At 35.7% G+C, this 25,976-nt stretch overlaps 1 protein-coding gene across 1 annotated transcript; it reads left to right on the top strand.

Moving 5' to 3' along the window:
* Positions 1-55: 55 nt before the first annotated feature.
* Positions 56-25,976, top strand: NSUN6 (NOP2/Sun RNA methyltransferase 6). The gene is made up of 12 exons (XM_040590895.1): positions 56-109; positions 3,613-3,720; positions 4,499-4,654; positions 6,323-6,402; positions 7,602-7,711; positions 10,228-10,381; positions 11,996-12,077; positions 13,734-13,853; positions 16,151-16,295; positions 18,124-18,272; positions 19,209-19,334; positions 22,281-25,976. The coding sequence occupies exons 2-12, from the start codon at positions 3,646-3,648 to the stop codon at positions 22,491-22,493; spliced, it is 1,410 nt and encodes a 469-aa protein (XP_040446829.1). The 5' UTR covers positions 56-109; positions 3,613-3,645; the 3' UTR covers positions 22,494-25,976.

Genomic DNA, 25,976 nt, shown 5'->3' with positions numbered 1-25,976 from the left:
CGGCAAGGCCGGCACCGCCCTGTCGGCCTCCGGCCAATCCGTGGCGGCCTCAAAGGCGGGACTTCCTGCCGCGGCCGCGGAGGGGGTGGGAGAGCTCTGGTGCGTGGCGGTAGGTGGCTGCCTGGCCGCGTGTCGGGGTCCGCGCGCTGCCGCGGGAGGCGGGAGGGGGCTGGGCCCGGCTCTGCACGCCCCGCCCTTCTCGTGGCGTCCCGGGGCGGCGGGCAAGTGTCCCGCTGGGGTGCGCCGCCTCTCGGATACCCCTGGGCCTGGCTTGAGGTGCTGCACAAGGCCTCAGGGAGGCTGCCAATAGCTGCGCCCCCTTCCCATCCCACCCCCGGCGCTTTCAATAGCGGGGCCGGTGGGGCAGCAAGAGGGAGGAGCCCCGCATTGCGCTCCCCACAGCAATGAGCCGACTGAATTTTCCGTCGTGTGGGAAGGGGTGGGGAAAGGGCGTTGGAAAGTTAAATGTTGCTCGGCTTCTCTGGGTGCTGGCTGCCTTTGCCTTAGGTGCGGTGGTAGATCAAAGCCAGGTCCGCATTGCGTCCCCACGGTAGCTCCCGACAGGGGCAGAGGGGGATCCATAAGGAGATGGTGAACAGGGGGCGATGCTCCCGCAGGGGCTCTCTTCTGAAGTCAGTTTAAGCCTTCCCTCGGGCAAGGTGTACGGCACAGCAGGTAGAAGAAATAACGCTTGCAGGTTTTGAACTTGCCTCCTGCTGGTTTGTTTGAAGTTTGACTGTTGTGTCTGAAGAGGCACATACAGTCTCCCTCATCCTTCCCACCACACCTAAATTTGCAAACTTTTATCCTGTCCCTGCTCAACTGTGTTCCACAGCCTGGAATACTGCAAGCTGTTTGGTCTTCCCTTATTGGAAAGCCATTCCCCACCTGCAGGTCATCACCTTTCCCCGCGTCTCTCTAAGCTACATGGTATCTTTTCTGAGATAATGGCCACTGAAAGGGCATGAGTGCAGGCTGAAGCTGCAGGTTGTGTGAGTGTGCTCTGAAAGTGGTTTTAAAATTTCCAGGCTGCTTACAATGGTTTGGTTCTTCTGACTGCTCTTTTTAACCAAGGAATTGCTTTTCATTTTTGTGTTGTTCCTCTTCCTGAACTAACAATTTGTGGCTTTCTTGTATTTATCGTTTGAATGGATGTGTTGAGTCCATATGCCTTACGGTTGCTATGACAGAGCAGCTCTTCTGCAGCAATGTTTTGTACCAGGCCCTATGAACTAGTCAGGGTCAAGTCTTAACTTCTGTTATGTGTTCCTTGACTTCCTAAAGTATGGTATAGCACAGATGTGGCGTCATGATTCTGTGTGACATCTATCCTGTCTATATGGGGAGAAGTGAAATCTCCTTGGTTTTATTCCTGCTTTTCTGTTGGTCCTTATTATATTGCAGGCATTGTAGTATACTTGCCATCCTGTTTAGAAGGGGAGTGGTTTCTAATGTAATACAAGTTTTCTGTTTTGGTATGAAATTTCAAACTGTAGAGATTCTGCATTATTTGTTGACATAGTTGTCTTGTTAATTCATATCATGGGACTAGGTTCCCTTTAATAATATGTTTAGGGAACTTGATTACAGTTCTGTCATTTGTTTGCAATGTTTTCGACCAAGGGTTTTTGATTTTGAACACCTACTGACTCGTGTTTCATGGTAGTAGTCAGTCACATTTTAAAAACGAGGTAGAAACAAGTCTTGTTGCCAACATGCTGTCAGATCAGTAGTTGGTCTTCCATGAAGAAGTAACTCTAATTATGAGATCATAATTACCATGAGATCATAAAATAACCATTTAACATCCTAAAAAGATATCTTCATAATGTTAAACAAAAGTAACTTACAGGGCTCACAAGTAACACGTATTTCTACCATTTTCAAATATCTGCTTAATTCTTTTCAGCTTTCCAGCTCTTTAAAAAGTTCACAAGTATGGGATTTTTTTTTTTTCAAATGCTAGTTTATTATGCTTCTGAAGAAAAAAATTCCAAATGTGAGCCATATGTGGGTTTTTTGGGTGCGTACCCCCCCCCCCACCACCACCCTTAGCATAGGCATCCTAGGATAACAGCTCAAAGGCATGTCACATTGTCTGAACTATTAAAACTGAACTTTAGTAATTTCAGTGGTAGTATGAACTATTGTAGTACTATTGGATTTAGTAGAAATATCATGGTAATTTTTTTAAGGTATTTTGTTAAGAGTCTAAAAAGAAGTTAATTAATTCCATTACAGTTTCTTTCTTTCAAAGGCTGCTAATGTTGGGAATAAGGCTTGGAAACTCCTACAGGTGAAACTGAATACTGCCTTTCTCTGGGCTCAATAGTTAAGTCACAAAATGATGTTCTTTTAGTATTAAAACTTCAGCTGAACCTGAAATACCAAAAAAAGGTATTTTTGAGGCAGTTTGTGACAAATAAGTAAAAGTGACAAATAACCTTTTAGTCAAATAGAATTAATACCAAACTTTCCCGCGTATTTTCTCCAAGTATGTTTAATGCAATGAAAATGTAGTATGTTAGTATTCGAATTCCCTTGTTATGGATTGAATAAACCTCAGTGATGGGTACAGGTGTTCTCACTTTAGCTCCATGTAAGTTAGTATAAATAAACTATTAAATTTTTAGGAAGTCTCATTTCAGACTGAAGTGTATGTATTCTTTCAAAACTGAGGCAATATAGTGGTGAGTAGATAGAACTTGGGAAAATAACCGTATTTTATTACTAACAGAGAAAAATAAACAGAAAATAATTACAAAGAATAAAAGCTGCATCAGCGCTGAGCTACAATAGGGGCTTTAAAGCTGGGCTTTGCTGAAGGAATTAAGGCAACATCTGAAAATTTATTGTAGCTTTTAACCATGTAGTCTTTCACCAGACAGCTTGAAGATTTTGAGTAAGAATCAGCAAAGCTTCTCTTGTATTAATGCTTCACTGTTCCCACTGTGAATTAATGTCAAGACACAACTCTTATTTATAGTCCTCCTTTAATTTTTCAAGTATATATGGAAAAAATAAAAAGCATTGTCAACAGTCATGCATGTGTCCCCCTGTTGTGAAGTTTGAACAATTTGAACTATGGAGGAAACCTAAGAAGTTAAGCTTGAGAAAAAGGGAAAAATTAGAAGATTATTTCTAAAAATGAACAGATCTGATGACATAATAGAATAAGAATTTCAAAGATGGAACTTGGAAGAGTCAAAGCTAAATTCTGGGAGGAGCCTTTGTGAGTGAATTCTAGGACTAAACAACAAGTTCTCCCCAAGGATAGGTAGGGGAGATTTAACAGGACAGGATTTAGAGGTGGTGACACTTTCATCAAATTTCAAACACTCATAACAGTAGCCTTGGAAGGTATGGCTGGTATTCTCATTGTAATGTGATGGCAAATGCTAAACATGTCAGTGAGCACATTCTGAAATGTAATTAACAGTATTGTTCCAGCCATAACCTGAGCAATATTTGGAATTTTAAGTACAGCAAAATTGCATTATTAAAACGGAAGAATCAGAAACTGCAGCTTAGTTTGTGGGTACATCTTGCGTTACATTTATAAACTTACATAATATGACAAAAACTGTTAAGAAAATATTTTGCTTCTTTCAGTTCTTTACCAGCAGATTTAAAAACTAAAGGAAGATGTCTTTTTTCCCCAAAATCTCTTTCCAATGTGAAGTTGAAGAGTATCTCACCAAAGTGTTCAGAAATAATGAGGTATGTGAAATAGGTGCTACTAATCATCAACAAATACTCACTAATTAGACTGTTAATATTCCTTTGACTTAATATTTTGTGCGACTTTAATATGAAGACAATACCTTATTGTAATATATTAGACACAGATTTTCATATATAGTTCTATTTAAAATATAAAGTTGTTCTTTATGCCTGTTGGCTCAAAGTAACACAAAAATATTTAAACTAAACTTAAGAGTAAATCTGAGACTTCGGTTTTGGGTCTCACTGAAGAATGATTGCAGAGAATTAACCACGTAATATTGATGAGAAATATTCCCTTACTCCAGTTTAGAACCAAAAATGCTATAGACAATCTATGAATTCCTAATGCCAATGGAGACATAAATGATGTTTTCGTATATTGGGATAAGAGTTTTTAATTCATTGTTTTGAATCTACTCTTCCATCTCCTTAGGACTGCTCTTTGTACAGTATCATAGATATCACTGTGCTCTATATGTGTATATATATGTACATATGCTCTTATGCAGCCTGTTTACAATGATCTTGCTAATATGAATGTTTTTGCAACAAGTTCTTTTCAATAAATTTTTGAGGTTTTCACTGGAATTAGGCCTCCAGACATAGACATGCCTCACTATTGCACACCACACAACCATATTCCTCCATTTCTATAGCGCGTTTATTCAATGCTTTTTTTATGCTTTTTTTTTTTTTTTTTTTTTTTTTTTACACTGAGCAAGGGGCTGCTGTGTGAATGTCTTTAATATAAAAGATCTTCTTTCACTTTCAGCTTATCACTGCTTTAGGCACGGAGGAAGTGGAGAGTAAATATCAATCTCTGTTAAGGCATCTATCTCATCCACCAGCTTTCACAACTGTTAGAGTTAATACCCACTTGGCCTCGGTGAAACATGTGAAAAAGTTGCTGTTTGAAGAGATCCAGAAGGTATGTGCAATTTCTTTGTTACAGGAAAAATAACAGGATATTTCATCTGTTGCCTGATTATGAGAACTTTTCATTACTGGAAACTATTCCTTAGCTTAATATATGTCCTCTATTATTAACATTTAATGCAATCATATTAATTTCCTGTCAGCATTAAATGTCAAATGAAAATTCATTGTCTAGCAGTATTCCTCATCTAATACTTCTAAGAAAGGCAGTAACAGAGGGAGAGGACAACCAACTTTTTCATAAGATTCAGACCTTAGATAGGGTACTACTGTAGTAAACACTGTAAAAGCATCAAAAGTCTAGAGAAGATGGTAGAAAGAGATAAAAACTCTAGTTCAGTATGCCATGTTCAGCGTGTTTAAAACATTTTTATTAATGATCAGAGAGAATGGCTGTATGTCTCATTGCACAAAATGTTTAGGAAAGTGAGAAAAATGTGTGTTTTACAAACTGGAGCCAGAGTTATGCCCTGCAGTTCTTCTGTTTTCTTTTTTAACCTGTTTTTAATAGTTGTATAATTTTCTGGATTTTTACTTAACTAAACATTTATTTATCTGATAATATGTAAGACATTGTGTGTAAGTAGATTATTTTGAAACTCTATCCTAGTTCTTCACTCTGTCTAAAAAGATCCAGTTCTTCTTTAAGTAAATTATTAATTTACTTGTGGGTGTACAGGGAGCTATTGCATGACAGGAGCCAAGACGTTTCTGTGATGCAGAGGAGTTGACAGTATTCTGCTGGCTGGAATGGTAATGAGTTATGCTAATTTTAGCTTGATTGTAGAAATCTGGAAATGGGTATTGCAGTATGATATTTTGATTCAAGGGAAAATGCTTTACTGAAAACTGAATTAAGACTTGCTTTTGGTAAAATTTTTGTGGTTTTTTAGTGTGGTTATATTGGAAAAGGAAACTACGTAAGTTTTTGACAAAAGAATGCTCATGGATTGTTTTCGTTCTTAAGAGAAAATACTTTTTTATCAGATACAAAATAATTTATGGTTTTGCATATTTTGAGGTTATATTTTAGAAGGCTTAGGAGAGAAGACACTGTCTTTTTGAAGTCCAGGAACAATTTCAAAATGCCAAGCTGTTGGTTTTTTCAACTATATGCACAACTCGGCTCTCAGCACCCAGTCGAAGTTAAGCTGAAAAGAAAGATAAAAATACTGCCAACCTGGCATATTAAGTAAGACACACAACACATCAGTAAACAGTGATTTATAATTAATAACACCAAAAAGATAACACAGAATCAACCTTCTGATAACGCACAGCTTCTCTGGTGGTGTTACTGTGGTCTGATGAGAACTCGACACAACCTTCTTCCAGAAGAAAGCAAAAATCTGTGGGAGGGTTATGAGTGTCTGAATGCTGTCCCAGTCCCTGACGTCAGTTCTCAGTGATCCCTTTCTGGCCTTGTTATTTCTCAATTTATTAAATGTTTAGTCTTTTACACCAGTATTTTTAATATGGAGTGTCTTCTTCCACACTATTTCCCAGCCTCTGTTAACTGTTTTCACTAAATTTCTTTTTATGTCTCTACAACTATAAATTATGAATAGAAAAATAGTTTTCAGTCTAATTACTTTATTATTAGGTTTTTTACTATCGCTTCATAATTATGTTTTGGTTTTTTTTTTTTTAAATGAAACAGCAATTTAAAGAACTATGTGTTCCAGTTCTTGAGCATCCGAAACTCCAGGACATCTTATTAATTCCTGTCATTGGACCCAGGTTTGAAATTTTCAGTCTTTAGCCTTAAACCATCATAACACATATTTTACTTATAGATTCCTTGTTAAACGGTTATGATAATTAACTCTCTATAAATGAAGCACAATTTCATTTATATTAAGACTTATTGGACAGTCCATATCCTAACCAAGTCAAGAATTTTAGTCTTTAAAAGATGTAAGAAAAGATAGAGAGAGTTCTCTCCTGATTTATGAGATTAACATTTTATAGGGAAAATGTAAGATAAGTACCTCCTCCCTGGCAAGCTAGGTAGGTTGCAGATGGAAGAACTAAACTTTTGCAGTGGAATATAGAACTATAGCAAAATACAGGTAGGTTTTTATTCCACTGGAATAAAGTCCAGCGCAAGACTTAGGGAGACTAGATCAATGATGCTTAGAGGATTACTAAATCAGTTTTATGCCCTACAAAATGACTATCCGTTCTTGAAAATTAAGGTATGTTTAGATATTTCCCATGTTGCATCTGTGTCTACCCCTATGGAATTTCTTCATTGTTTTATTGAATTCACTGATGGGCATGTTAAAGTATCTTATTCATAATGAAGACTAACATACTTCAGATTCAGTTTATATCATGATTAGATAGAAATCGTTAACAAATAGTACTAATATGTGAATGCTCTACACTCAAAATAGCATTTCATGCTCTTATTTATTCTTCATTCATTCATTTAATTCTCTTTTGTAGCATCTTTTCCTGAACATTCTATTCTTTTTATAATCAAATATATTTACACTTTAATAGGGTTGAATAACTATCTTCTTCACAGTTCTTACTGCCAAAGTTCCTTGCACCTGGTTATACATTTATTACAGAAGTACTTAGCAGCTGTTAAACACACAAAAAAAATCACTTTACAATCATCTGGCCTAGGAATAGATAGAGGATTATTTCTCCGTCCCAGTATAATTTATTTGTGTTCCTGTGTCAGGTTCATAATAGTGGCAGAATGTGTCCGAATCTGCTTTATTTTGAGAACTGGTTTCCTTCTTGGCTCTTTCCTTTGATTCCTCTGGGACTAAAATCTTTTAAATGTAATACGTGATAGTTAACCGTTTTTTCTATTATATTGTGATGAAAACAGTATTTATGAACTAGAGTTTACTTGGGGGCTATTTGTTTTTTTCAGTATACTGTTTTTTTAAAAAAAATTGGACTACGTTTTGTATTTTTAGGCGAGATTTAAAAAAGCATGCATCTGAAGTCATTGTTGGAGCTCACTGTGGATACGCAGTACTTCGAGGAGCGCATGTTTATGTCCCTGGAATCATATCTACCTCAAGATGTAAGAGTTCTCTAAATACACACAGTTAAGTTGTAAAGAGGACAAAAAAAGTCACTCCTTGATGACAATTTGCACTAAATAGTGACTAGTGACTTTTTTTTTCTATTCAGAGCTGAAATTAATGTTATAGTTGTAATTTATGGTAAATATATATATTTTAAAGTTTTTCACTATGTTTGCATTATACTTGTAATAAATTATATGTAATTATTTCTCACCTGGCGTGTTTTAAATTCCTTTTTCCGTATATAATTCCTAGCTGAAGTATTAGTTCTCAAGGTTTTCAGTTTCTTTTTTGCCTTTGAAAATCTTCTTAAACAGCATGTTCAAAGTAAAACCTGGCTTTTAAAGCGCTTTTTTACTACTGAATACTGTACATTTTAATATGTAGAATAAATCACAGAAGTCTGCAGCTTTCGAGTCTTGTCAAAATAATAATAAAAAAAGAACAAAAGGAGTGCCACAACAGATATATCTGGATGGTAACTTGATGGATGTTGATTATTTAATAAACACTATTTCCAGATATGCTATTTCTTTATTCAGTCACAAAGGCACTTACCTTCATGATCTTGTCAGTATCTAAGTTACAGATCTAAAAACCGGGTTCTTTTTTTAATCCATTGGCGATTCATGTGATATTGTTTGTGTATGACAGATCTAGTAAAAAGTTTTTGCTCTATTGAAGAGAAAAATCTTCAGTTTTAATGTCAGATTCATAAGAAATGGAAATTTTTGTTTCAATGCCTGTGAGAAAAGATAAAATGTCTACATATACATCTTTAGTGTTCAGCAGCCTATTTATTTTTTATTTAACTGTCAAATAAACTTTATGTGAAATTAGTATAATTTTGGATGATTCATCTTATTATTCTATTGTGATGAAATCTACTAATCATCATGGTTCTTATTATTAAACAAAGTGAGTCAGGAGAGCATTTATGTAGCCACTTAACTTCATTGCCTTTCAGAAAAAACCTTCAAGAAGTTCTAAGCATGTGCTTAAGTCCAATTCACTGAACAGGAATGTTTTTCAATCTAGGACTTGATAATGAAATAAGTATATTGCTGTGGCAGTTGTTGAAACTGCTTATTTAGAAAACCTCATAAATATTTAAATCCTTCTTTGAGTCAACTAATGATTTATCATAATTGCTGCATGTAATTATGCATGCAACATCAATTCAAAGAAAAGATACTGTAAAACTTTAGGAACACTGCAGGGGAATTGAAGATAGGAAAATAAAAGAGCAGGCTACCCACTTGAGGCTAAATATAAGGCTGTATTAAGCACAGATGGTCTAACTAGGGGAAAAAAAAAAAAAAGAGTATGGCAAGAACACACATTTAATCACTGAACTTACAACCCAAATGAGGGTAAACTAATTATGAGGGGGCTTTGACTTCAATTTAACTAATCAAACTAAGCCTTATGTTTATGGAATGCCAATATAAGCTACAAAAAGCTTAAGAAATGTACACGGTATTAATGCATTTTGAAAGGATAATTGACAGCAGAGAGCAAAATAAAATCTTCTGTGTTTGAGTACTGCAAAAAGTCATTGGCAGATATACTTGATGGAAGAGTTAAATTGCTTCAAGTTTTTGTTCAGTGAAGTTTAAGCAAACAATTGTCGTTTTTGTCTCACATTCTGTAAATAGAAGCTATGCAAAAAAATAAATGTTTAGTGGCTGCTCAACAGATACTACCATTTAAGAATTCCAGGACACTTGTGCATATTCAGAATGCCACTTGAAAATGGAAAAAAATCCTCAATACAATTAAAAGAATTCTTGGGAAGCTGAACTATCATTAGTCTTTCTTGTCATATCTTCTGGTTGCTCAACCCAGTCAGACACATCAGAGATGTAATTTTGAAAAAAAAATATTATTGGTGTCAGTGGAGGCCTTTATTTTTAAGCATATTTTTCAGCCAGCACTTTTGGAGTATTATTTAGATCAGCTGTTGCCTTACAGGGAAGAAAGCCACACCAGGAAAATTGTTTCAGCAAGAATATACAATAATTGTATCAAAGCAATAGTTAAGAGAAAAGCAGCTATAGCTATGTTCTACCTAGCTATTGAGAGGTCATTAGACAAACAGTATTAATGTCTTTGTACGGTAAATATGAACCAATGATGTTTCATGTACTTGTGTGCTTGGAGTACACCCAGGGGACTGAATCCTGAAGAGTGTACTTGAAACTTATGAGTGATCATGTAGTGATAAAATCAATAAAGTGAAGATTTGTCTAGCCTCTTAAAAAACAAGACACGCTGTCTTGATTTGTAACCTTGTGTCTCCCAATAGCTCTAGTCATTTGGTAGCTATCATTCACCATGTACACTTTCAAGCCTAGTATCAGTTGATCTTTTTATTTGATGACATCAAGAAAGTTTAAAGTCTGCTATGATTTAGAAGTTGAAGTAGTCTACTGAAAATCATGAATTATTTGGTTACTACTGTCTTGCCAAGTAAATATTAATCACAAAATTTATGTTCTTCTTTGCACAGTTATGAGAGCTGGAGATCTGGTCTCAGTTTATTCAGATATTGAAGGGAAATGTAAAAGAGGAGCCAAAGAATTTGAAGGAGTCAAAGTTTTCCTTGGAAATGGGATTTCAGAACTGAGTCGCAGTGAAATCTTTAGCTCAAGTGGCCCACTGAAGTAAGTCCATAGTAACTGCAATATATACCTGCAGTCTGTGACTTTGTAAAGGGAAGAAGATGGGAAGATTCTAAAATGTTCTGTACCCTATGTGAAACCACAAGATGGCTTTCACTGAGACCTGTGTTGCATGTTGGGATTTCCAGTACTTTTTGAGAAGGGTTAGTTTCTGGAAATATAATAAATCATGCCTCCTGCTGTCTTCTGTAACTTCGCAACTAAGGAAGTGGCAATGTGATGGCAATTATGATTAAAGTACTACAGTAAGTATTAGCAGACTCAACATTTAGTTTCATAGTGATACCCAGATAACAGTTTACTTGAAAGGTAGGAGGAGGTAAATGGGAGCCTTTTCAGGATTTATGTTTAGCATATGACTTCAATAATATAGAACAAACAGAAGTGACAGTCATTCTTACTGTGGCAAAATTGCATTTTGGGTAAATTGTTCTGTACCACTTTCCTATTTGGATGGAACAGAAGTGCAGCCTTGTCAATTTCTCCATCTCCTAAAAATATTTATAAGGGGTGGTGGTGGAGCAGAGGACAGAACATATGGTCAGATACCTTAAAAAAAAAATATCATTTGCCAAGGGAGTTTTCTATTTCACAATTACTTGCTTTTCTGTTTTGTTGCCAAAGCATATGGTTTGCTGGTCTTCTGTCAGCTAAAACACATATAAAAAGCAGTGTAGAAGAGCATGGATGTCAAATTAATGATCTAGACTTTATATCCTGAGAACAAACTACGAAAGATCTAGTAAAAAATACTACATTGTCAGAGGATTTCTGATTTATTAGAGCTTAAATATAGTAGCAGTGGTAGGATATACCTGTTGAGTTGATGACATGGAATGGCAGTATGTTAACGCTAAATGTGGTGTCTGCAAGTTTGCTTTCTCATGTCCTTCTGTCTTGTTGGACTGTGCAGTGCATATGCAAAATAATTCTTTTTCTTGTTATCTTCAGTAATCTATTGTTTTCAGGCTCAGTATTGTTTTTTTTTTTTAATTGTTGTCCATTTCCCTGTACATTTGTCTTAATGAAATCTGTGTCAGAACTTCATCCATATTTACAGGGAGTTTTTTTAGGTTGCTTTGAAGTTCAAACCTTTGCTTTGCAGGTAAATCAATGTTCCTGTAAGGCTTTTGAAATAGAATTCCTTTAGTTATTTGACTGAAGTCTCAGAGGAAGGTCTGAGTAGGAAAAAATATGCCAGTGCCCTAGTGCATACATGGCTACCAAAAGCAGTTATGGTCTGAAATTAACATATTTAAATCTGGTTTTATGCATTTCTTTACATTATCAAGACTTGGATTAGATCTCAGTTTGTATTGTGTAGAAAAAAAAGATAAATTTGCTTTATGCAATTTTTAGAGATAGTTCCAATTTATAATATATTACATTTTTTGTTATGGTTTTCCCAACTTAATGATGTAATTTCAAAGAATATAATTACAAAATTGTAAAAATATTTTTTAGTTTATGTGTAAGTGCTTTCATTTTTGTGAGAATATTGTTTCAAGTTTCAATTTTTAAGCATAATGATTTTAATGGAATACTGTTAAAAATTATAAATCTGTGTAGTTGAAATTTTTTTTTCATGTTTTTCAGTGGGATGGGCGTACGAATGATAGAGCCAGTCTACCTTAGTCCTTCGTTTGACAACGTGCTACCTAGTCATTTATTTTTACAGGTATGTTTTGTTACAAAAAATTAAAGTCTGTACTATTTGCAGAATAATGAATATCCTCTAAGCACAGATTAATACTTTATGTATTCATTGCGTGTTAAGGCATCTAATTAACTCTTTAAAGAAAACAAAGCATTTAGAATGAAGTCAGTATCTACATGTAGGGGGTTTAATCATACTGTGTTTGATATACAGTAAGGGACTTCAAAGGGATTTAAGAGACTTCCACTTAAAAACTTAGAAATTGTTTTTGTACAGATGCTCTGCATAGAACTTTTAGATTTTGGAATCTGCCTATGAACTCTGAAATGTGAGCCTCTTTTAGGATACATACTTCTGTAGATAATAATCTCAAAATATTAGGTTGACAGAGTTGAAGAGAAAATCCTTATATTTTTAGGCCTAATGAAAAAAAATCCACCTGAAAAAAAAAAAAGTATGAAAAATCTTACAGCACACAGCTTTCACTGCCTGTTCCCATGAAACTGCACAGATTCCAAAGAATGATAAATTTTTGTGTAGTTTTTAGTGTAGAATTTTAGAACTTATTTCAAACTAACTTTTCCTTTCACGTATTTTGTATTTATGATACTTACACTCCTTTTCCCTCTCAATAAGACTAATTAAAAGCAATACTCAGGCATGACAACTGGCCACTTGTGCTACGTTGAAACATAGGCTGATCAAACCATGGAACTTTCTAATTTTCCTAGATCAGGTAAAATTATTGATTTCAGTTTGCTGACACAAAGTGAATACCTCAATTAGATCACCAAGACACTTAGTATGCCAACAATGTTATTGCATTTTTTTGATATAAATATGATGATTTAGAAACAGGGTTTAAAACAAAATCAAGCTGTCCAGCCTTCAAAAAAAAAAAGTTATTTTAATCTTTAAAGCGAATGTAAATTTTATCTCAAATAAGCCCTTGCTCAGAGATTTGCTCTGAAATTCTGAGTTATCTCCTCATTTGATTTGTATAACTATCACTCAGACAGTAAGTCCTTTATTACAGTGAATTCTCTTAGTCACAAAGACAACATGTAGTAAAGACAATTTTAAAAGGATTCTATACCTTTGTGTTGAACCAAGTTAGAAGAGAATCTTTCAGAGTATTTCCGTATTGCATAAGATGCAATACTGTGCACAATTATTGCATATTATTTCTCTTCAGTCCATCTGTTCTGTTTATACAATTAATTGCACAGTTCAGCTTCTTGGTACTTTAATTCAGCAAGTTTAAACTCCTGCCTATTGATCTTACTGTTCATTACTATACTACACCAATATGTTCATATAGTAAATGTTCCAATAAACAGGTCAATATAAGATAGTTGTAATGTACAGAGCTGCTCTGTGTCTGTGATAGTATCAACTTGTTCTATTTTGATTTCTAGCACTGTAGTGTCCGTAGTCATGACCCCTTAACTTCAGTCATAGGTACTCGTATATTACTTTAAATAAAAAAGGAGCCACTGGAGACTTCTGACCTATACTGTCTCTTTTATATAATCCAAATACTTCATTTTTTGTTAAGGAACTGACAGCAATGTCATAGTTATCTTCACTGCTGAATCAATTTTTGTTTCAATGAGTTTGTCATTCCTTAATGCAGGATATAAGGTTTGAATTCTCCCATATTTGTTTTTATGACAGAACTTGCCTTCTGTGGTTGTGAGCCATATTTTAAACCCTCAACCAGGAGAGAGAATTCTAGATATGTGTGCTGCACCTGGAGGAAAAACAACCCATCTTGCAACATTAATGCATGACCAGGTAAGAGAAAGTCATCGAGAATTTTCTGTCTCAGTGAGGAAAGCCTGATCACTGTTCATTTGTGCAGCTCACGTCACTTAGCCGTCAGGGTGCACAGATAATTTACAATAGCAAACAATTAATATTTTGAACATTCTGCTTACCAATATATTTTGCTACACATCAGAGTTACTGAAATAGGCACAGACTATCTTTATCAAATAGTCACCATCACATTTAAGACCTTATTTGCTGCAAATCGGCCTGTTGAAATATGTTTGACTTCACTTTTTAAATGTTACTGATTTACTTGTAATGGAAGAATTGGTAACATGCAAGGCAAAGTTACGCAGGAATATGCTGGGTTCATGAAAATGAGAATATATGGAAATCAGGGGTTACTACTATGTGCTAAAAGAATGCACAACAGGCTGTACAAAAATTTATTAAAAAGTTTCTAATCCACTTCTAAGTAAAAATTATCAATTATGCAATACAGATATGATTTTAGACTGAATTTCTAGTCTGAATTTGTCATTCTAAGGTAGAAGGTCACAAAACCAAAAAATATCTCATCAGAAAGTAGCAATATGAGAAGAAGCAAAAAATAGTATTAGAGAAAGACAAAGCAAAATCACACACAAACCAAAAAAGAATGTGGATACAGGAATAACAATTTGCATATATTAAACTGTTATATGCAAAATGAAAGACTGAAATGCAGGTTACTCTTTTCTGGCAGAGAGGGGAAAAGTGTGCAATGTTTCCTCTAAAAATTTTGTAAGGTGCTAATGTGGTCATTGGAATAGGGTTATTAGAATATATCAGATTATTTAGAAATCTTGCAGTTACATTATGCAGTACCTCGATGGTTGTGCATTAATGGGAATTACGGTGGCTAATGATGTGAATGTATTTAGAAAAGATATGTATTCAGCTCTTTGATGGTTTGCTTATTGAAGTGTTTCTTCCATGCATTAGACAGTCATGAGACATTTTTTAGATAGATTTATAAAGCTTCCAGTCAAGAATTTCAGTGTGATAAATAGAGAAAGTCTGTAAAAGCATGTATTTCTGTCATGGATTCATTTACATCTACACTCCTTCCATCCGTGTACACACATTTTGTGTAACTTTGCATAACTGTGTTTCTCCTTAGTCATTTTAGATATTTTGATTGTACTTACCTCCAGCTGAAGTGGTAAAGATTAAGAATACAGATGTTGAAATTTGACTAAGTACAGGATTTCATTTTAAGATATGGAGAAAATGCATTAGTAAATTTGCATTGCTTTTTGGTTCTTAAGTTCCATTCACAGTTTTTCTGTACTAATTTTCTATACACAGTATATTAAATCATTAACATTTAAAAATATTTGAATCAATCTTTTTTTGATTTGTTTTTTTTTGTTTTTTTTTTTTTTTTTTAACTACCTTAGTCATGTTACCCTTCCATAAGCCTCTAGAGAGCCATCACCAAGTAGGAAAACATTGCCATGTTTTCTCAGCAGGTTCTGTTTGCTATAGCAAGGCTAGTAGAGTTTTTTTGTCTTTGGTTGTTTTGTTGGTTTTTTTTTTTAAGATAGTATTAATGTTCTAGATTTTACTGATACTACTGTTTGCACTTACAGATTTCACCTAGCAGGTAGGGGTGTGTGACTGTTTTGATTTATCGTGGGACAGGAAAAGAACTCTTATTCTTTCAGAAAAGCAATAATGTGTATTTGTGATTCCCCTTCCCCCACGTCTAAATCTATTCTAGTATTTACTGTAAAGTGAGTGAGAACTGCTGCAAGTGTAACAGGACATTACAAGTCTGAGCAAGTCAGAGTGTCCCTGTGGGCCTCATTTCGTCAGGACAGAGCTGTGTGTGATCCTGTTTCCTACCATCTCCATGCAAATTTAAAACCTGTTGACCTATTTTAAGATGTACTTGTAACTTCTACCCTCTTTCAGATGATTACATTTTTACCTAACTTAGTGATCAGTAAACCAGTTCAAAACAACAACAAAAAGAAACAAACAAAAACCCCACTTGCCAGAAGCCAGACATTTTAGGGTCCCTTAGGGAATGACTGTGCCAAGCAGCTAATGCTGGGCAGAACGCACACAGCTTCAGACTAGTATATATCCTAATGCAGGTATCACAGAAAATATGGTTGAACAAGGACTACTGGAATGTAGATTTAAGAATAACAAAATTACGTAGGGAAAACCAAGCTTCATTCATTACAGTGCTCATGGGGCAAGGAGGAAAGCAGGAACTGCGCATCCATTTAATTCCTATGCTTTCAATAAAAACTTTGCTTCCTTTTCAGGGTGAAGTAATAGCCATGGACAAGATCGCTAACAAGGTCAAAAAGATTAAGCAGAATGCTGAATTGCTACAATTGAATTGCGTTAAGGCCTTTTGCTATGATGGAACAAAGGCACTTTCATTTGAGAAGAAAGAGGATGAACAAGGTAAACATCTTGGGTAGTAGTAGCGTTTAGAAGAAAATTGTAATGTTTTGCACCAATAGTGTTAAATCTGCTACAGGTCTACAAGTCCTTGAGATCTTGGCAGATACCTACTTGCTTCAGCTCTGTGAACGCTCTTTTACTTTTGTGATTATCAGCTTCTCCACCAAGCAAATAAAAACCTCAAACTATCTGTCCTTATCACAACCTAATATGCTCACAGGCAATGCATTCCTTTCCCAGATAATATCAAAGACTGAAGAAACCCTAAAGCTTCTTTTATGATAACGTTTAACCCCATATTCCAAATTGTTTGACTTAGTCGCAGGAAAAAAATATTTTTGCAGAATTGCTTGGGTTTTCTGCCTCAGAATCCTCATCTCTAAAATGGGGTTATTAATACCTAACTCCCAGGAGTGCTGCAAGGTTTAGTTCATTTATGTTTGTTCAGCTGTTCAGGGGAAAGTTCTATAGAAGCACAGTGTATTATTTTAAGTTAATTTCATTTGCTTTTCTGAAGTGCTGTATTTATGATACTGGTTCTGTTCCCATGGTGGAATGATTTAAACAGTATCTGCCGTCTTGATTATTTTTAGTTTGTTGTGCAAAGTATGCTGTTCTTTCTCACTCTTTTTTATCCCAGTCACTGGTTAGCCTGAGTAGGAATCAGGTTGCATAATTCACCTTACTTTTCCCTATGCCTTGCAGTTATTCCTGCTTTGGAGGAATAAAGGTACTTTCTCAATAGGCCTACCATGAACATAAAATATTGTAGGTGCTATGTAGCACTTACACAGATGAACAAGAACTAGCTCTAATACTGAGAGATCATGAAGGCTTTTTGGTATATCCCTGCAAGACATGACATATTTTGAATGTTGTAGTAATAGACCAGAGGTAGATAAATCAGATAGACTCATTTTGTAGTGCTGGAACAAGCTAGGTAGCAGTAAAGTCACTCGTTTTCGCTTGTGACTTATCTTGAATATTTGAGGAAGAGGAGAAAAGGAGGTAAAGCATATATATGGCTCTCTTCCTCATTGGTTACTCACAGATACATATATGGAGCCACTTTTGTCTTGCTGATGCTGAGCCGAGTCATCTCTCTAACACTAAAGTGATAGCAACTTTTGGGCTGTTGAGCCAGCGGGATTCAGATGAAAGGATAGGCTCTGCCTACGGAAGTTACATATTTCCTCATCTATCCAGGTAATATGGAGAAATTGTTGTCGTCTTCACTGTCCTGGTTTACTGAATTGTTCTGCTGTGAAGGCAGCATGTGTCATGCATTAGAACTTGTAGTATTTCATATTATTATAAAGTGCTTTATTTTCTACAGATACATATGCATGACAAGAAACAGTTATTATATAGACAGTCCAATTATTATTTAAGGCAGTCTTAATGCTTAACTACAGGCTTCTCCCAGTAAAGACCTGCACACTTGGTTCAGTTACGAGCTGACTGTGGTTAATTTCAGCTTATATGTACAATGCTGTACCCAGCACCTCTGGCCAATCATATTCTAACATTTTTGTTTGATTACTTTTACATTTTACTTTCAGATTATTAAATTAAGGTTAAAAAATACTATTGCCTAAAGGGATCATGTATTATTTGAGCTCACAGAACCAAACCTTCGGTTTTCCAGGAGATGAAATCTACCACCAGCAGTGCTGAGGCTTGCCTCTAGCTGAGATCACTTTTGCAGACAATATCTACAGAACATAAATGTTTTATGTCAAGGAAGCAGTAACAGCTTGTCCTTATCTATGGTGAAGTCTCAAGGAAAGAAACCCCCACATTTTACATTACTAACTGCTTTTTACAGAAGGACCTCCATTCTTACCAGAGTCATTTGATCGAATTCTTCTTGATGCTCCATGTAGTGGGATGGGACAGAGACCAAACATGGCTTATTCCTCGACTTTAAAGGAAGTGACCTCTTACCAGCCACTACAGCGCAAGCTTTTCACTGTGGTATGTATTAATCATTGAGCAGAGAACCTAAATTGAACATAAATGCTTTTGCAGCATAAAATTTCATACTGAAAAATGGTGCCTTATTTTCTCTGCCTTTTCAGCAGTTAAGTAAAGAAGCGTTAGGATTCAGTTAACCTCTCAGCTCCACCATATCTGTTGCTAGGTGAAATCAATTTACTGGACCGTGGGAAAGGTGTACGTAAGCTATAGTAAATGAAAACCTTTGTATGTGGTTTTTTGTTCCTTCAGTTTAATCAGTTTTAATTTATAATAATCACAAGGGTCTTTGCAGCAGCACAGACTCCTGTTAAGTTCACTGCCTAGAACTCCCAGGCAGTGGTGCTGTGACGTACCCTATGGGGTACGAGATGGAGTACAAAGCCAGGAGGCCATATTACAGCTTTTCACGCTAGTAGGAGTGTGCTGGGGCTGATGCTGAAAGGTAAGATCTCATGAAACTTGTCTAAATCTGAAATACATGTATTCAAAATGAACCACTGCTTGAAAAGTGGCACAGATAGAGCTTCCGTGCCAAATATGTGGAAACAGTTGACATCTAACATCACTGATAAAAATATTGTGTATCCCATGGTTGGCAGCAGGTCATGAAAACTGAACTAATCTGACTAATCTGTCTGGGATATGCAAAGCTGTACAAATAACAGATCTTACGAGGTAAATTATCTCAATGGTATTAATAAACTGTATGAGCTATAATGCTGATTTGGGAAGAAGAATCTTTCTAATCCATGGGATCCTTTACTGTATTCCCAGAAAAGAATTAGTATCCTAATGTCTATCTTGGAAAGATATGAGTTTAATTAAGTGCCAAGTTTTAATATCATAGCTTAATGGTTTCTTGGTTAATGTTGCTCAGTATAAAAGATTTTGCATTTAAAAATAAGCTGAACCGTTGTTTATTTCTCCCTGCAGGCAGTGCAATTGCTAAAGCCAGGAGGTGTTTTAGTATATAGTACATGTACAATTACACTCTCTGAAAATGAGGAGCAAGTTGCTTGGGCCCTGAAAACTTTTCCATGCCTCCAGCTTCAGCCACAGGTAATAGTATTTTTAGGGTACTTCACATAATCCAGTGAGCTTGTTTTGGCACTATAAAGTTACACACTACATTTACTATCAATAAATCACCTACTTTTTCACTGCAGACAATTTTAACTGCTGTGGATAGAAATAACACAAGGATTTCTGAGGCTCTAAATGTACTTTCACATTTACTTGAGCTTCATTTAGGGACTGTTAAGTAGCTTCTGACTGTGTACTGTGATTGTTTTGATTTGTACAACAGTCACAACACAGGAGGGACAAAAAATAGTTCAGACAGGTTAAAATTTCTCTTGCAATTGTTCTTTAATGCATATATTTTATTTTCTTCTTTTGCATATTCACAGGAGAGGTGAAAAAAATTTCATTAATGCCACTAAAGTAATGAATACTTGCATAAAGGATGGGAGATAAATGGAAAGAACCTTGTGTTTTGAGGAAGGAGGAATTTATGTGTATGGGAGCTATTTTTGCATTATGTATAGGAATGAGAGAACAAATTTATTTCAGGCTCAGTGTCCCTAGAATGTACCTTGTCTTCTCTGGAGTCAGTGTCTACCATTAAGATATCTGGGAGGAGGAAATATATAGGGAGATACTATAATTTTTTATCTATACTGCATATATTTCAAAAATATATTACCTTTATTAGTACCTTGAGAGAGTTTATCATCATATCATATGTGTCTGTCTTCCTCTTTGTTGATATGATGAGCTGGGTGGGTTAGTTGTTTATCATCATGGCTCTGAGGAGAAGTCTAACCCTGATACCTGTTGAGCTTATCTATACATTCTGTGATGACTTGTATCTGTCTTAAGTTTAAGCCATTTTTTAACTGGTATTAAAAACATATACAATAGGTGTACAATGGAAATTATATGAAGGCTGGTAAAGACTTAACAGAACCGAAGCTTTTCGTAAAAGATCTGTATGTCAGGGTTCTTCTGCCTGTTTTCTCACCATCCATTTGCTGGGAATTTTTCAGTTCCAGCTGTTTCAACTGAGATTATACATTTCACCCAACAACATACAAATTGTACTCAATAGCATGACAAAGGAAAACACAAGCCCCACTAACTCAAACGCAAGATTAATTCTGGTTTAATAGACTTGCTCTCACCAGTGATATGAGCCTCAAATAAAGCACTAGTTTTCACGTACAAATGCCGTATCTGTAAAAATTAAGCTTTTGTGTATAGTATATTTCTAATGAGGCGACACTGCACTGTTCATGCACAGAGAGTTTATAGTATCTTATAACCAGCTCCTCAGTAGTGTAAACTAAGGTCAACTTTTCCAATGAACAGGAAACGGGCGTCTAAGTCAATTTACCTCACATTCCTTTATGTCTTTCCCACATTCTTTAGTCTCTCTGTGGACCCTCCTTATATACCCAGTCTGCTGTCTCCCATTTTCTCAGTTTGGGAACAGTTCCTGGAATCATGCCGGATAAGGGAAAAATGGGAGCTGGAGCCATAGACATTGATCTTACAGGTGGAGGTTAGTGCATGGCAGCTGATCCTTTTGTCTGTGCAGACTTACTTCCTCTTAGGGGTTTACACAAGGGATACTGTGTATCACTTCAAATGCAGTAAATTAACTGGAAGGAAAAAGGAAAAGGTAGACAAAATTTTTTTTCTGTCTTCGAGCAAGTCAGTTGATCCTGCATAATGCCATTTTCCCAAGACCTTTACCTTTCCATCCTTCTATTACATTACTTTGAGTCGCTACCCTTGTCTCCCTTTGTATGTTACTGTTTCTCAGTTTGCAATGGACATCTCTTTTTGTCTCTTACTGGGAAAGCACTGAAATCCTGCTGAGGGAAAGGAAGAGAAGAATCATGGGGCAACCTCTTGGCTGCCCAGCTTTACAGCACACAGTATGTGGCCAAGCAACTAACTCTCATCATGTGCTGACTGGGTGAGCTCATGTATTAGCAAAGTGTGACAGCTCAAAAAAAATCTCTGCTATAGACAGGCTGCATTATAGACTTCACTAGATTTACAAAGGAGATCCATTTTTGATATTGCAAAGCCAGCTTTTGCACATTTTGTTCTATCTCCTTAGTGAATGCATTGAAAGACCAATCCAGCTAAGAATTAAGGGGGTTTTTTTTTCAGAAATCAGTGTCATCAATAAAAAGCACTCAAGGCTACTTACAAGAAATGCTGAGAAAAGGGCCGTGATTTTAAGCCCTTCTCCTCTCCAGGATTTTCATGCCCAATGTGATCTCCTGAATTCAGATACCAAAACTGTTCCTCTCTTTCTTTCTCTGCCTCATATACATATTTAAGGGTAGTCCCAATTTACCTGTTAGTCTAATTACATGGCAGAAAAACTGAAGCTCAGATTTTTCTGCTGCATCGTATTCCAGAATGATGCCTCTTCAGGCAGTATTGTGGACTTGGGCTTTCAGTTTCTCCAGCTTAAGTTTTATTAATGTGAAGAATACAGGCGTTTCTATTATTGTTACTGAGTGTATCAGTAACTGGCTACAGAATCACCATTTTTGACTTAACTCACAGCTATTAGCACAGAGAAGTCCTGAATCATTTAGAAGTGGCACCCTAAAACCTTTAGGCCTTCTTACTGCGTGGTGATTAACAGCTTTCTTGTGATGTTTCAGTCCTTTTGAGTAATGAGTTTAGACCTGCCTAGCTGTATGCAATAAGCACTCTAAACCACCGGGCTGAAGTGGATTAGGTGCACCACCACCTCCTCGTGGTACTTTGGACCTTGTCTATATGCTCGCATACCTATTGGCCAGATGAAGGCAAGAAAGGAAGGGGCGTGTGACTTTGAAATCCTCCCCTGGTGTGGATGATATAAACTCAGCTTCTCCATGTCAAGAGTTAGGCAGCTCTGCATACACTTGGTGGAATAAATTTAGGGCATTTAACTTCATTAATGCAGTAATTTGCTTTTCTTCGTTACTTAAAAAGGAACCTCACATTGGAGGAGAAGGCATGAGGGGAGCCGGACTGTCACTTGATCAGTTGAAGCTGCTGCAGAGATTTGATCCATCTGCTGTGACATTGCAAGAAATGGATATTAATTCTTTGCAAGATTCCAGGGAGGATGATCTGATTTCACTGGCGAATAAGGACTGTATAGGATTTTTTATTGCAAAATTTATTAAATCAAACAGTAAATAAGCATTTAGGAATGCAACCTGAAGAAATACCTCTGAGCCTAAGAACAGCTCAGACGTGAAGTGTGTTCCTTACCGCTGCAATGTTGCCAAGCCAACGGGCTGACGCAGGGTTGCTATGGCAGCAATAAAATCTGCCAGCTGTTCTGCTGGGAAAGAGCCACAGGTTGAAGAAAGTCATGTTTGGGGGGAGGGCAGCATCATATTTAAGTCTCCATTTGCTTTTGCATTTGCATCAGGCCAGTGCGTGAATGGCAACTACATTCATTCATACCGCTGTCTGTTCTACCTTTCCCCACGTGAGTTGCTTCTGTAGTGCAGCAAGCAGAGGAACAGGGTTTCTCTGGGAGGCGAAGTAAGCTACTTTATGAAATACAAACATAAATAGATGGGAACTGTTATAATGAATTCTGGAAAAGGTAGTTTCTATGAAAGTTTACCAATAGTTACATGTTTCATTAAATAGTGCTTCACGAAATACTGTTAACGTTTTACAAAGAACTGTTTTATAAATTGATACTTAGAACCTCATTTCTCTTTTATTTTAATACAAGCAAGATTCTCTGTACACATAGTATATACACAAAATACGATTAGGCTTTGTAGCATGTCTTTTATAGCAGCATGAATATATTAAACCATCTCACTCTGGGAATGTAAATAAATAATGTTTCAACATCAAACTTCCCATGCATAAACTGTATTGGTTCTGAAATAGCCTATTGGACTGGCTGACAAGTGACAATTTTAAAATCAAACATTTGCAACAGAAGGGGCTACACTTGTGATTAATATATTAGAAGACAGAAAACAACGCATAATACCATCTGAAAAGTTGCAAATCACCTTTCAAACAACTAAGAATATTAACGCTTTATTGGTTAGAAAGCATCACCAGCTGAAGTAATATGAAAATTGAAACTGGGAAAGCATGCTAATGAGAACTGCCTTAATACACTGCTCAGAGTTTTAATAATCTAAATTTCTTAAAGGTGTTAGATGTATTTGAAAATTCTGCCTCAGTTCCAGTATTCTCTTTTCTCAGTATTGCTGGAACTGATCGTAACACTTAACATGAGAGGGAAAAGTAAGTACAATTTAAAGACGTAAAGTGACATCTCTGTGTGTGTGGTTTTCCTCTCAATCATGAATTTCCAGTTTTTAGAAGTATTATTTGAAAAATGACTATCTTTTCCACAGAACTATTTGTTTGGATTTAGAGAAGTGATACTTCTTTTATAATTTGTCTTTCTATTCTTCGAAGTGCTTTTGCATTTGCTTGCAATCACAACAACCTATACAATTCTGTTTCTCAGTAGTCTGGCTGTTTACTTACATTTGCTATAGATGCTTTGATACCGTATGTTTTCTACTGTTCTTAAATAAAACAAATGTCCCTTTATCTGTTCTGCCAAGATTGACTAGTACATCCTTTATAGGGCCTATCCTAGCAGTATAGGAAGATGAAATTCTTTACTACTCATCTACTTATGTTGGTTACACCTTGCCATTAACCACAACATATCTGAAGATGATTTAAAGTCATTTTGTTTCATCAGTAGTAGGTGAGATACCCCATTTAGAATAATGAAAGCTCATACTATAAAATACAGTCTCTTTAGTCTAAATATGGCTGAAATAATTACTTGGTAACAAAAGGGATTAGTCTTTTATTGTAAGTACATGTTGAAATCTTTAACTCAGTGCTAGTAAAAAAGCATTTTCTTTTTGCAGAATACATAAATTCTGTAAACATGAATCAGCACACATAGACTATATACTGAAATTTGTGTACACATATAAAGGAAGGAACTTTGCCTTCAGTTTCAGTAGCAGGATTTGTGTGATACTGGATTTGAAAGAATTTAAGATTGCTGAATTTTTAGTAGAAGATTTTTTGAGGCATTCTCAGATTTCTTTACTTTTCAAGAAGGTGATCTCTCATGACTTTATATGAGAAGTGTCAGGGTGGGGGGAGAAAAAGTAATTGACTTGTATTTGATTCCAGTGTAATTGCAGACCAGACTTCACCTGAAAAAAATTACTGATATCCGAACCGCTACAGTTGTTTCTGCAAAAATCAACTGCTAGACTTAAAAAGAACACTTGGCATATTAAAGGGATAAGCCTCAGCTCTTTCCCCTAGGCCTCTCTCTCCTGGTAACTGAGGAGCAGGGGGTAAGACTTCTCCATCAGGGAGCTCAGAACAGAAACTCACTTAATATGCTCCAAATCATCCCTTCAGGGAGTCAGAGGCCTTCCTTTGACTACAGGCTTGGCTAAATTAGATGACAAAGTTGGATGGATACACTTTTTTTTCTGTTCTTTTCTTTTCCAATCTTACTGTGACTTTACCTGTAAGTGCAGGAATACTTTCTCATTGTCACAATTCTGTTGTACGTTTTATATATACATTTTTAATAGGATTACTTTCCTGACAAGAATGTTTCACACACTTAATCATTATGCTTCAGCATTTGGTGCTGAAGCACAATTGAAAAAATATATGTATCTTTATACTATATGATATATTTATATATTAAATTTAAAAAGTTGTTACTGTAATGAAAGATTAACCGTACAAAATTGATAGATTAGGCATGCAATCAGATCCTGTCTTTAAGAAAGTCTGAAAAGTAGTTTTCTCTATTTTCAGAAATAGTTATTAGTAATAGTGCCAAATCTAAACATTTATTTTGGTCAATATAAAGATATTAAAATAGGCAGGCTAGTATAGTATGAAATTATTACACAGCTTATTCCTGTTTCGCTGTCATGGAGTCCACCAATTTTTAGATCATAGGTTTTCATATGCATTTTAAGGAAAAAGGAGTATTTTAGTAAGAAACAGGCTGGTGATGGTGATCAACAAGAAATTACTTTGGAGTAGGTAGTGTTAAAATATAAAGAGCCTTGTTTTTATGTTTAGTCTTTTAAAAAAAAATTATGAGCAAATCCAATTTTGTAGTGCTAGAATTCATTGCTGAGTAGGTAATCATGATAGGTAAAAGTGGTTAGAATAAAGTAAGAAAAGAGAACACAGATGAGTTAGAAGAACCAGCTTAATGTCTATTATAGCTGATATAAATTTTTTTTGAGCTGCGTAGGAACACATCTCTAGGGTGGTAAGTTATAAAAAGAAACTGTCTGTAAAACTACTGTAAGCTTATATGTAACAGTTTGTTATATAAAAGTGGGGAAATAAATTATAGTCAAATTGCCAAGCAGTAAGTTTGACTGAATAACATTTGATTAAAAACATTCACAATAAAAATGGCATTCACATACTTTACAGATGATAGAAGAACTAAAATTTTAGTGAAAGATCTGCGATAAAGTAATAAATATAAGTAAATGTACACCAAAAACGTTATATTACACTCTGAAAAATAATTTCTCTGTTCTTCTAGACTATGTAAGAAAGTTTTTTGCAATGTGCTTTATTTTCATGGACAGAATAGAATTAAAGTCAAAAGCATTTGGGAAA

The sequence above is a fragment of the Falco naumanni genome, chromosome 4 (assembly GCF_017639655.2).
Source record: "Falco naumanni isolate bFalNau1 chromosome 4, bFalNau1.pat, whole genome shotgun sequence".
NCBI lineage: Eukaryota > Metazoa > Chordata > Aves > Falconiformes > Falconidae > Falco > Falco naumanni.
The sequence above is the reverse complement of the archived record's forward strand: the minus strand, read 5'-3'. Positions and strand labels throughout refer to the sequence as shown.